The sequence below is a fragment of the Taeniopygia guttata genome, chromosome 5 (assembly GCF_048771995.1).
Source record: "Taeniopygia guttata chromosome 5, bTaeGut7.mat, whole genome shotgun sequence".
NCBI lineage: Eukaryota > Metazoa > Chordata > Aves > Passeriformes > Estrildidae > Taeniopygia > Taeniopygia guttata.
Window position 1 is genome coordinate 22,267,551 of NC_133030.1, and position 12,439 is coordinate 22,279,989.

The window sequence follows — 12,439 nt, forward strand, 5'->3', positions numbered from 1 at the left end:
GTAATTTTCTTGTTGATCCCTTGGTAGATGTTCTGTCCTACAGGGGCATATTGGCAGTGATTGAACTCTGCTAATATAAAAAGTAGTAACACCAAGTGGATTCTGCTGTACCTCATCACCTTGTCTAGAAAAGCATCAAAGTGCACTAAATGCAACTCTTGCCTTGGTTTCATGTATTGCAGTGAGCTGAGGAAGCCTTTCCACATGTGGGAAAGACACAAAGTAAATAATGTCAGAGATCAAAGTTATGTATAAATGACTCAACAGGACAATCAGAAAGAGAAGTCCCAATTTAGTGCTGAACTCTTTGTAGAATTAGGTACTTTTCAGTGTTCAGTATAAAATTAAATAGAAATGCCTAATTTCAAGAAAGTAGGCACTTGCCTTTAAAAAAATAAGTCAGGTGTTTTAGGGATGCCTTAATGTTGTGATTATAATGTCCAAATTCTAGCATTTCCAAAAGTCTTGGGCTTTCTGACATTATATTTTGTTCCCACCTGCTGTCATCTTTTTTATATTACTTGTTAAGAAAGGAATACTTTGTATTAAGATGTCAGATGCTTTTCATTATATACAATTTGCTTGTTTCTTACAGCACTTACTTACTTGCCTCTTAGTGCTGAATTCTTCTAGGATGCAAGCACACAGAAAGTCTTCAAGATTGATTCTGCCCTGATTTATCAGTACATCACATGCTCTTTTAAAGTGCTCCCAACATATGTATTTAATGTAGTTTCCTTGTGCTGAGGGGGTCTTTAAGCAAATTTGCAGTTTCTTTGACTGTAAAAAAAAAAATCAAAAAGCCAAGCATTTAAGACATAAACTCAAAAGGTTCAAAGTATGGCTTAGTATAACTCAAACTCAGAAAGAAGTCCGGAGTTCTTGTACATCTGTTGAAACAGTATTTTGCTTGTACAAGCTACTGAAATGATAAAGTGCACGTTTGCCTTGCTATTTAACTCACAGCATTAGTATTCAAATGGAGAAGGTATCCAGCAACAGCACTGCTGAGCTGTGAAAGAATTATATGAATTTTTAAATGATCAGATGGAATGTACGAGGAATATACAGGAAATACCACCCCTTTTCTAACACTGAAACTATCAAAAGCACAACAGAGACATAGATATGGGTACATATAAACACTACATAAAACCAGAACACATATGTTCCATTAAGTACAAAAGGAAAGATACTGGTACAATAAAAAAACAGCTAAATTTTTGAAAATAGGAGCTCAGTTAATTTTAGAGAAGTATTGCTGTACATTAAGCTAGAGCAGGTCTGTGAGAGTGGCTGAAAAATACTTGAAGTAGCAGTCATTCACCATTCCCCTGAAGGAGCACATAAAAAAATCCTTTCCTGACTCCATACTACAATAATTATCCAAAAATGGCAGTCAAAAGTAACTATTAGGACTTAGGAGTTTACCCTTTTAGGTTACAGTTAGTCCCACTGAAATTACTTGTCCCAGTCCATGGAATAGGTATTTATCCTGGCTGAGGAGATAATACAGTGAAATTTCCTTAAGAATTGGGTAAATTTAAATTAAAAAAATCAAGCTCAGGCTAAGATCAAAGACATTAGGGGAAATGGCTGCACCAGCTGAATTTTTGTGTTACAAATATTAATTTGCACACAGAAGTAAATGTTTTAGGCAAGTTATTTGCTGTAAAGGAGTTCTGCTTGCTCAGTACTACTGTGAGATCAATGCCATTGAAATTAGTGTGGAGTAAGATTGGAATGTATCTTACAGGAGTTCAGATAGTAATGGGATAGACAATGCAGATGCTGAGTGTGGGTAGATATGGTACAATATCTGGAAAGCATCCACTGCTTTTTTGGCTGACATCAGGAGGCTAAGCCCTTAGACTCTTAAAACATGGCTACATGATGAAGTTTAGGTGCCTGAATTACACCTGAATCACTCTTAATTTTGGACAGGCATAGAAGATTCTTGTACTGAAATCCTCCAGGTACATACTATATGGGATAATTTGTGTTGAAAAGTCAAACTTCATTGATATACAGTAATTTATACATAGAAATGTATGGAAACAGAAAGGTATCTGGTTGACATAAATCAGAATGTCTTTTTTAGGTGTTTAGGCTAAGTAACTTTAAAACACTATGTATTGTATGTTGTATTCCCATCAGGACGATATACAAGCATGGGGTGGCTGCAAATTTTGTTAGGGTCACTGTGTCATAGAGTTACTGCAGAAAATGTAGGAGCTGCTTTGATTGAGTTAACAAAAATTAAGAAAAGGTTCTAAAAAATATCTTCTCAGAAAACTGGATTTTTAGCCTTGAAATTTCTTGTTTTCCTCTTACAGCTTGTAATTTAGGGTAAATGAATGCAGTGCTGTACAATGGTTTACGTAGTTGCAAATAGTTAAATACAGGTAGTTGAGTGTGTTGCCACCTTGTGAACATGTCAAAGTGGTATTTTATGGAAACATTTCAGTGACAGCCTTTTCTTGTTTTAAAATGTTTGCTGATGGTGTGTTTGAAGAATGGAGAAAGTGAATGAACATGACATTTGTATTTGTTATCTCTGCTCAAGACAGTTATTATCGTACTGTGAGTAATTTTTTTTTTTTTTTGTTCAGGAGTTCTGCAGAAAGACACTGTAATATTTGAATTCCAGGTTTTCAATCAAAGCATAATTTGGAAGAGATTTAAGGGATTCATAGGCCTGCTGCTGGCCCTCAGTCCAGGATTTGAGGACAAAAAAGTAAATTGGAACTTAAAATAGTAGCTTTGCTCTATGGGTTTGGGTTGTATTTTTTTTGTTTTTTGTTTGTTTGTTTGTTTGTTTTTGTTTTATAACTAAAGAGGCCTGTTTCTAAATCTCAACAAGTTTTTGTTTTTGAAATGAATTAATCCAATTGAAAAAAGTGGGAAGTACTTGTTAGTTTGAATTGTTTTGTCCAGTGTATTATCCCAAGCCAGGTATTCTGTGGTATGTTATTGATTGCTGTGTCTGGTCTGGCTTTGAAATGCTTCAGGCCATGAGGATTTTATCATTCTTCTGGGGCTACTATGTCATCTGAGAGATTTCACTGACAGTAAGTTTTTTCTGATAATACAGGTAGCTCTCTTCTCTGGTTTTGTGATAAGTGACTCCATTACTCTTTGAAATATGTGGGTAATCACTAGACATTCTCAAAAAATTCCTGTCTAGATTGGAAGACAAAGAGAATTTTAGGCAATATAGAGAACAGATAGCAGGAGAGAAAAAAATTTATCAAGTTGGATATCCATTTTGATTGAAACATGTTTCTGAAGTCTGCACCATACTTGTAGTGACACTCAATTATGATGGATACTGCCCTTGAGAGACTCAGATGTACTTTTCTAGAGATCTAAGTTGGCTTGTTATTTCATTTTTAAGATACTGACAGTGAAATGACTAAAATGTGAGACAGAATCTGTCTGCAGAATAAATATGTGAATCTTTATATCATTTCAGCTTTCTTCCTCTGCTACATTTTGTTGTGTCCGTATCCCTTATTTTTGATTTTTATCACATATTGTGAAGGCCAGTGTTCTACAACAGGATCCTGGCAGGTTGAGAGCTGTGACTGTGAATAATTAGTCAATTATCACTTAGTCAGGGGAAAGTCAGAGTTAGAATGCGATCCTTCCTTCTTCCTCTTCTCTTCAAAAAGTAAGGACAGAAATGGTTGAAATTCAGAACACTATCAGAGAAATACACCTGTGATGCTTTTCTTCAGATTGTAGTTTCTTTAACTTCAAAACAGCTTTTGTGTGTTTTTTTAAAATAATATTTTTGAAGTTCATTACCGTTACTGCTTCAAAGGGGCCAGTTATGTGGTGCATGCATTGGGGGACTGTAGGTGTCAGGAATTGCTTTGAGCAGCTGAAGTTGGCTTTTAGTGGTCCCGAGGGACTGTTCTCAAGGCTGGCAAGAAAATGTTTAAATCACCTGCTCCCCTTTAATTTATATAGCATGGCCTCATTGTGCACATGGTTGCATAGCTGATATTCTGTCCACAGAATTGCATTTAACAGCTGCTTTGTGTTGCTTAGACATTTTTCTTCTGAATTTTTCTTCACAAGCAGTCATGAATCTAGTATCACATTGCAGTGCTGAATGTTTCATTGAATGTATTGTTTAATATTCTCTAACCCTATAACTTTGCAATGGTCTTAACTAGAAAGAGGTTTCTGTCAAAAGTTTATGACTGATCTCTTAGGAAAAGGGATAGTGCTTCTAAGCTGTAGTCTGGGGTTGGTAAATGGCACATAAATACTCTGAATGTACTTGATTTCTTACTAGCTCATTTAATCTATCTAGCTTTTTAGCTGTGACAATAGCTCAGGTGTCCAGAAAATCCATAACCTAATAAAGCAAGTTTGTCAGCTCATATGTGTGCCTAATTATAACTGCCCAACTATATGTCATAGGTCTTTTGATGCTAAAAGTGGTATTATTTTCTCTAGAGAATTCAGAACCTATATTTTTGAGAAGGATGATCCAATTTATAGCCCAGAAGAATGACCACAGTGGTATACAAGAAAAATATGGGCTAGTGCAGGAATATCATGTTTACTCAGAGTCTGTTGGCTCTATGAATTATGCTTCTGATCATTCCAGTGATGATTTCTTTTATATCTCTGTTGGTCTGGTAAGAAAAGTGTTTGGCTTCCAGAATTTTTTTATCCCTTCTCATACAGAAATGCTCCTGATGTGCACAGGGAGGACCCTGGGTTGGTTCTCAGACCCTGTTGGTACTCTGCTGGTCTGCAGATGTTCGGCTGCATTATTTGCCAATACACATTTGCCCCGAAATACATTAATATTCTTTTGTGACTTATCAATCTTTATGATAAAGCTTGCAAGTTCTTAGGGTGAAACAGGAAGCCCATCATGTTTTACTGCTAAAGTAAAAAAAGATTGAAGTTTTTTGAGCTAGCCATCTAGTTCTTCCTGTAAAGTAGGGTGACAATAAAATTATTTTCAAATAGTGGGTGATCATTTTACTGGTCAAGAATTTAAAAGAGAGTTTCATGTCTAATATTGCCTAATTTCCATGGCTTAAAAAGAGAGTAGGTTGGGAAAAAGTGATGGCTCATATATACTGCTGTATCCAAATACTGTTTTAGGAAAGTACTTGCAAAAGAAGCAGGGAGAAGCAAGATGTTACAGATACCTGGGACTTAGGAATTATGCAGAGGATCCATCTGTTATCTGAGCACTGAAACCTGTTTGCTGGATTGCTTTGGTGTGGTGCAGTTTGCTTTCTATGAGCCCTGACTCTTGTAAGTGTGGACTTCAGGTTGTGCCCAGCCTGCCAGCCCTTTCTGTGTGTCACAGTAACTGCAGCACGGAGCTGTCCCAGGGGATTAATAATTCTCTGCTGTATGGCTCAACATAGCAACCCCAAAGGCATAATTAAAACTTTCCACAAGAGTTACTTCAATGCTTATAATACATAATTATGCTTTAGAAATGCAGCGCAGTGTTTCTTATTGTTGCAAAGTAAATTTTTCAAACTAAACCGAAAGAGCTTAATTAAGGGAGCATTTATTTTTCATTAAGAACATGTGGTGTGAAGTTCATTTTAATTGATTGACCTATAACTGCTCCTTATGTGATAATGGGGCTTTTAAAATAAAAAGTACTGAATTTTTATTTTGGCTATGATTACTTTATTTTTTGCCAGGTTGAAGGAAAAAACCCCAGCTATTCATTGTGGTTTTGGCAATCCATACTTCCATGTGCAGCATAGCAGTCAGCTTCTAGATGCAATAAGGTGTAGCCTTACTGTCCTGCTTTTTGGGATATTTATATTCTTGGTTGATTTTATGAAGTTCTTTGTATCTTGCATAAGCTTTTGTGATAATGAATTCTTCAGTATTGAGGAATAGGTGGGACTCTGCAATTGAAGTTCAAACTGCATTTTCAGTTTTATGGTAAAGTCTGGTAAGGTTTTATGCTAAAGTTTTATTTTATATTTAAAATACATGTATATGTTGTACATGGAAGCTTTCATGGGAGGAAAAGTGAATGTGTAAAAGTATTAAATTTAATTAGATACATGCTTTTCTTTTTCTTGAACTGTGCATTATGTTATCTGATTTGGTGTGATTCTGCTTGCAGAGAAAGAAGGAAAGACAGTTCAGGGAAGTAAAGTGGACTCCTTAAGAAAAAAGAGTTTTACTTCTGAATTACCAAACAGAAATAAACAGAATGGCTCCACTGAAAGAAGCAAAGAAATGTGGGTGTCATTTCCACCAGAGATGCCAAATGAGAAGGAGGTAATGAGTTAACATTTGTCCATGTGGACAAGCACTACATTTAAACAGATGAAAATACAGAGAGATACACTGTCCAAATGTTAGAGGCTAGTGGTATTTATCCTATGTGAGGCAAATATTTAAAATACTACCTAAGTGTTAAATGCTTAGAGAGGCACCTGCAGAGATCATGTTTGGCAGTGGCATTTGCCCTGCTGAAAAGCTGCCATAATTTGACTAACAAATAAGGCACCCTGCAATGAGCTAAGTAATGCTTTCACTGGAGACTGCAGTTTGTGGTAGAGGTTGGCAAAATGGAAAAAAAAAAAATCCTGAAAGTATGGATGCCACCAGCATGGACAGATGTATTTGTTTCTTGTAGATTTTCGGAAGTACAGAGTTCTGTGTTCCTGAAGCTATGTTACTGCCTGAAGTAAACAGTAGGCAGGCCAGAGGCATTTTTGATCTTCTGAAACATAAGGCATTAGGGATTTAATGTGTAGGGACAAGAAAAAACAGACATCATCTGGAAGGGAGGGAGATGGAAATCTGAGTCAACTTGTTAAAAACTTCTGCCTTCCTGCCTGAATAACAAATAATTAGGCTGTGATCTAGTCTGTACTCAAAATTGCCCTTCATTAAACTTTTATTAAAAAAAGAAGTAGCAGGTCCTTTTGTGAAGTACACAGAGCAATACACTGAAGTACTTTCAAATGATGAGCCTGCCAGGCCTCAGAGCACAAGCTGCCACTTTCCTTCTTGCTAGGACATGTCTTTGAGGTAGAATCAAGCAAGGCTTTTAAAAAAATTATGTTCTGTCAGTTGATTGTGTAATAATAATGACAATATTTTTTGCCATATTTTTTCATAAGAAGTATTGTTTCCTCATGGGTATTAATTTGTCTTTGTTTCTCTTACTTTAGCCACATCAAATGGTCTTTCTGCCACATAAAGCAACATACAACTTCCATTATCTTTTATGTAATGGAACTTCCATAAACCTTTATGTATGTTTTGGTTTCTAAAGAAGAAAAAGCTTCAGACATGCCTGCACATTTTTGTCACATTAGCAGTTTAAGAAACAAATACAATAACAGTAGAATGCTGCAGGAAAATTGCTGTGTAGTAGCAGGAAGAGGCCGTGATTCATTAAGTTGTTCACTGTAACCTTTAAGCCTGCCCTGAGAAAGGAAAAGGGGGAAAACATTGCTATTGAAAGCAGTGCTACTATTCTAAATGTTGTTTTTTAAGCATGCTATGATTACTTGCACTGTTGTTCCAATTGAATCAGTCTGGTCCCGTGTAGGTTTTCAGAGAATTACCTGTACCTGTTCTGCTTCCAGGATCATTCCAATAACTTCTTAAAATTTTTTTATACAACATCTATAGAGCTGAGTAATGTATTCTAGGGGACCCTTCTTGAGCAGGGACAAGGTGACCTGCAGTGGTGCCTTACAACCTTACCCATTCTGTGATTCTGCGAACTAGGTATAAATCAGTAGGAGCTTTGGTTGTGATTTTGATTCTGCTTCATGCATGTAAGTATTTCTTCCCATGTATCTATCTACAGACAGTGATGAGTGAGAGCTCAGCAGCTGGTGTCTCTGATGCAAATAATCTCAGTTTGTCTGAAAGAGTGAAGGTGAGGTTTTTTTGATTTTCTTCAAAGTGGGGATTATGAGCAGAACTGATTTTTCCTGTATTAATGTACAAATTACTTGCAATTTGTTGATGTATTTCCCATCTGTGGGAAAGAAGAATGAGAGCAGTCCAAAATTTTTTTCTAATGTGAGTTTGTACTTTTAAAGTGTAAAGGTTATGTAAGTCTTGAGACTGTTTTCAAATCAGGTTGGAAAAAATTATCTGAGAGCATCTTTAATTACTTAATGAAAACGCAGAAGAAAATCCAGGGCATGTAGTCAATCCTCCATGGTAACACTGTTTGCAGATAGGCTGGGAAAAACCTTTCATTGTCACTCTGTGCATCCATTCAGAGTGACACCTGAAATGAGAAATGTCTTGTCTTTGAGTATGTTTTAAATAGTTTAGATTGTTCAAGGGACATTAGCCTGAGAAAACAGTTGAATAAAGCCCCAGGTGAAGTACTAGAAATGAAGTAATTCTTAGGTTTTTTTTTTCCTAATCAGTTCACCATTAGTGTAGAAACAGAAGGATCAAGCTCTAGTTTGCCTACAGCATGTATTCATTCTCTTTGTGCCATATGAAATGAGCTTGCAAAATTGCATAGTAACTTATGCATCATTTTCCTGTGAAAATATTTTACTTCTCCATCTTCCCACTAACTTCCTGAGAAAGTTACTGTACAGCATGAGCTTTCCTTCCATCACTTAAGTCGATACATGGCAATTTTGGCAGTAAATCTTTGACTATACCTAAAAGTATTTCCTTTGGGTTACACATTTCAAAGAAAACTCATATGCTTTCTTGGAAAAATGCAGGGGAAAATGGAGAAGATGAAGTAGACAATTTAATGCATTTTCTCTGTGCTCTAGATTCTACTATAAGGAATGGAACTGATATATTTTTATCTATTTTCTGATTTGGGTTTTCATGGCAGGTGGACAAGTACCTAGACTTGGAAGATGTAGACACAGATGAAGAGACATGCAATGGTAGGTTTCCCCACTTCATATTCACCATAGTTTTCTGTCTTTGATTGCAAGTGTGTGAACATTCATTAAAGAACTGCTTCTCCCCTAAAAGATATGATCTTGCTCATTTCTTCTATTGCTAGAAAATTCCCCACATTGCCCCAGTTCCCCAGCTGAAGTACCTATTTCCCCACTCTTAAGAGGTAATGAAACAATAAATTAAGGGGAATATTTATTGTACTTTTTCCTGGTGAAGTTTTTTTTTCAAGCTTTTCTAAAAGTGCAGAGAGCTTCTTGTTAGCAACATCTCTCCATATTAATGCATTTCTATTTTATATTGAAATTACTGTCATTACAAAAATTTTTTTTTTGTAATGTGGGTGCTAAGAGACAGTGCTGTAATGTGGAAATATTTAATGAAAATGCTGTCCCTACCTATTAAAACAACTTCATCCTGAGCTTAAAATAGATTAGACTAATTCTGAATTCACAGTGAACTTCTTTAAAAATTCCAATTAGAAGCATTTTGAGTCATGTTGAACTGTTCTGTACATCTATAATAATTTTAACTCTTCCACCTCCAAAAAGTAAATGGAATGCTAATGTCTGTAGTTATCTGTCTGTCATAGGTCCTTGTATGGTCTTTATTACAACCAGAAGTGACAACCTTTTAGTGTTTAAATTCATTTTCTTCATCTGTACCTGTGACTGTACAAGGATATCAGCCCACACAGATTAAGGGATTTACCTGAGGTCACAGACAGAAGCTGCAGGGCTTTGATGCTTGTTTTCTTAGTTATTGCCACTTGATTGATCTCTCCACAGTAAAGTTGTGATTAGTCTTTCCTTTCTGAGTGTCCTGACTTCCTGTGAGGTCTGAGGGCTTAGAGACTTCCAGTAGCTCACAAGAAAATAATAAACCTACGTAAATCAGGTTTATGGCAAATACTCTTTCTCCAACCTTTCAGAAAGGAGGGAGTAAAACAGCAGTCCCAGATCAGGTACAGATGTCAAAGATTTTTTTTTTTTTTTTTTTTCTGTGTGCAATGTTCAAATGTGCCCATTTTTCCCTTTGGAGGGCATTGTTCTGTGTTTATGTCTTTAATTCTGGCATTACCTATTAAAAAGCCCCTGGAGTTTACTGGTGGAAGCACAAACCCACAGTTTACTTGTGTCATAATAAAAGGAGAAATGCCTATATCCAGTTCATTAAAATATTGTTAGATATCTCTAGTTCCAAACAGGGCACAAATTGGTTGATGAGAATAAAGACCAACACTAAAATACCAAGCAGAACAGTGAGGAAAAAGAACTCTGATTAAGCTTGGGGATAATTTAGTGCATTCAGTACTGTGACAGACCTTGCCTCTCTCCAGCTTTTGGGTCATTTCTGTATATTTGTGTCCAAGAGTAAATGTTAATCACATACATATGGAAAACCCTGGCAAAACACACTTCATTTGAGGCAGACTGCCTCAGTGAAGAATGAGACTATATCAACCATGCTTACTAACAACATTAGGCTTTTAGATTGTATTTTCTAGCATTGAAACACTGCCTAGCCAGAAGTTAATTTTTCCTTCTAAATGCTGCAAGGAAAGTGAACAGCAAACAAATTTATACCTGGGAAACCCACAGCCTGGGTCTTTGAAGATAGTGGTTGAGTCAGGCTAAAAAATTTCTCCTTGACTCCTAAGTGCAGAAAATAGCACTTATAGTTTGATACCTGTCTTACACGTCAAAATTCACTCAATAGCTTCATACTAGGAGAGGTAAAATCTTAGTCCTGTAGAAACCTTAGCAACAAAATGCAATTTAAAATATAAAATTATGTCACTTCTGTTGCTTGTAATGTTAAAGTAATCTAGAATAATATCACTAGTGAATATACATTAATGAAAGATTAATTTTGAAGAATTCTAGTTAGTTTATAAATGAGGTAAATTGTGACACAAATTAGAGACATTCTGTTGTTGACCTTTTTAAATGCTGCCACCTTATGTCAGAACAAATGATTGATTTAAGACTTCATATTGTCAAAACAAGCTTAAAAGTATTGTTTATTTTACCCAGTAAAAAATACCTTGCTAGTAAATTGCAACAAGCCTTTATCTCTCCTTGTTATTGGCAGCATTTCAATATCTCTGTGCTTCACTTAGCTCTAAAGGGCAGATCAGTTAGCTGAGTTAGCATCTGTACATTAATACAATAAATATTCACACTTAAGGGCAACTGGCTGAAAGCTGACAGTATGAGAAGTATGATAGAAAATAGGTGTTAAAACTTCCTATCCATCCGGTGCTGTTTGGCAGATGTCCTGGAAGAGCCATTCTAGTCAAGTTTTGTGTTTTTTGGGTTTTTTTTGGGTTTTGTTTGTTTGTTTGTTTGTTTGTTTTCCCCAATTAATCTGGCAAGTTCAGTGTCTTTTAGGGTGTGAATGAATGTGACTGCTTCTTAGGAGTAGGAAAAGCAGCCCGCAGATTTGGCCAGTATGCAAATTCATTGTAGCTGCTTTTGTTTGACAGCCCTGGGCTGAAAGCTTGAAACAGGGCCAGTGCTTTGCATTGTGGGACTTTTGCACCGTAAACCATGATTGGCAAAGTGGAATTGCTGCCCTAAACCACAGCCTTAATGCATCGTGTAGAGACAGCATAGGCATGGTGTACTGTAATCACTCTTTCTCCCTGAATTTAATCTGTGACTGTAAGGAGCTTAAGGCAACAATAGAGATGATCAGTCTTTCTCCAGGGATGGATGGATGCTGCCTAGTGCCTATGTGTTGGCAACAGGATTTTCCAGGACTGCTTACAAATTTCTTACAGCAGGGCTTGAGGGGTAACTTGGCAATAATAGGTAATATTTGAGTAAAAAAAAAAAATCAAATATGTTAAATAATGTCTGGAGATCTTGAGTGTGCAATTGTTTAAATACACGAGAAAATTAAAACAGGACTAATGAAATGTGTGTGTGAGGCTTCACAGGCAAGGATATAACTGGCTCATCCCAATCCAGCATGGAGCACTGAAGTACTGCAAACTTGTCTTTTCAAGGTCCCAGTTGTCTGTAACCCCCCAGAGGCTGAGGAGAACCTGATTGATTCAGTTACTTTGAAGCTGAGGCCAAGCATAATGTTTGATTATTTAAATAATTTTTTTGGCAAATTATATCACCATCTGTTATTCTTCATAATCTATGCCTCTCCATTTATATTTTGAGCCTGTCCTTATAGCCAGAAAAACTGTGTTGAGGAAGAGGATTCAGAGTTAAATGAGGCGGAATTTTTAAAGTTTGGGACTCTCCCCCAGCTGGTGAATCCCTTTCTTGTTTTTCTTCTCTAGTCTCTGCAATCCATTTAACACTGCCTTGAGATGATTTCACACTATGCAGCTCTTTGGGACTAACAGCCTGAAGCATGAGAATTAGGGGAGACTGCAAAATTTAGCTTTTAAGTTTTTTTTGTTATCACTCTCTTCTCAACTCCCCATCAACAGCATTTTTGTGAAATGTAGTGTCTGAAAGTGGTAAAACCTGTGTCAGTGTATATATAGCTGTCAGTGTAT

At 36.4% G+C, this 12,439-nt stretch overlaps 1 protein-coding gene across 9 annotated transcripts in view; it reads left to right on the plus strand.

Moving 5' to 3' along the window:
* Positions 1 to 12,439, plus strand: part of IFTAP (intraflagellar transport associated protein) — a 39,202-nt gene that overhangs the window by 16,717 nt on the left and 10,046 nt on the right. For all 9 annotated transcript variants that reach the window (XM_072929872.1, XM_072929873.1, XM_072929874.1 and 6 more), the window contains 3 exons: positions 6,131 to 6,288; positions 7,838 to 7,909; positions 8,846 to 8,900. In XM_072929872.1, coding sequence (XP_072785973.1) covers positions 6,131 to 6,288; positions 7,838 to 7,909; positions 8,846 to 8,900 — 285 coding nt within the window. The remainder of the gene's footprint in view (positions 1 to 6,130; positions 6,289 to 7,837; positions 7,910 to 8,845; positions 8,901 to 12,439) is intronic.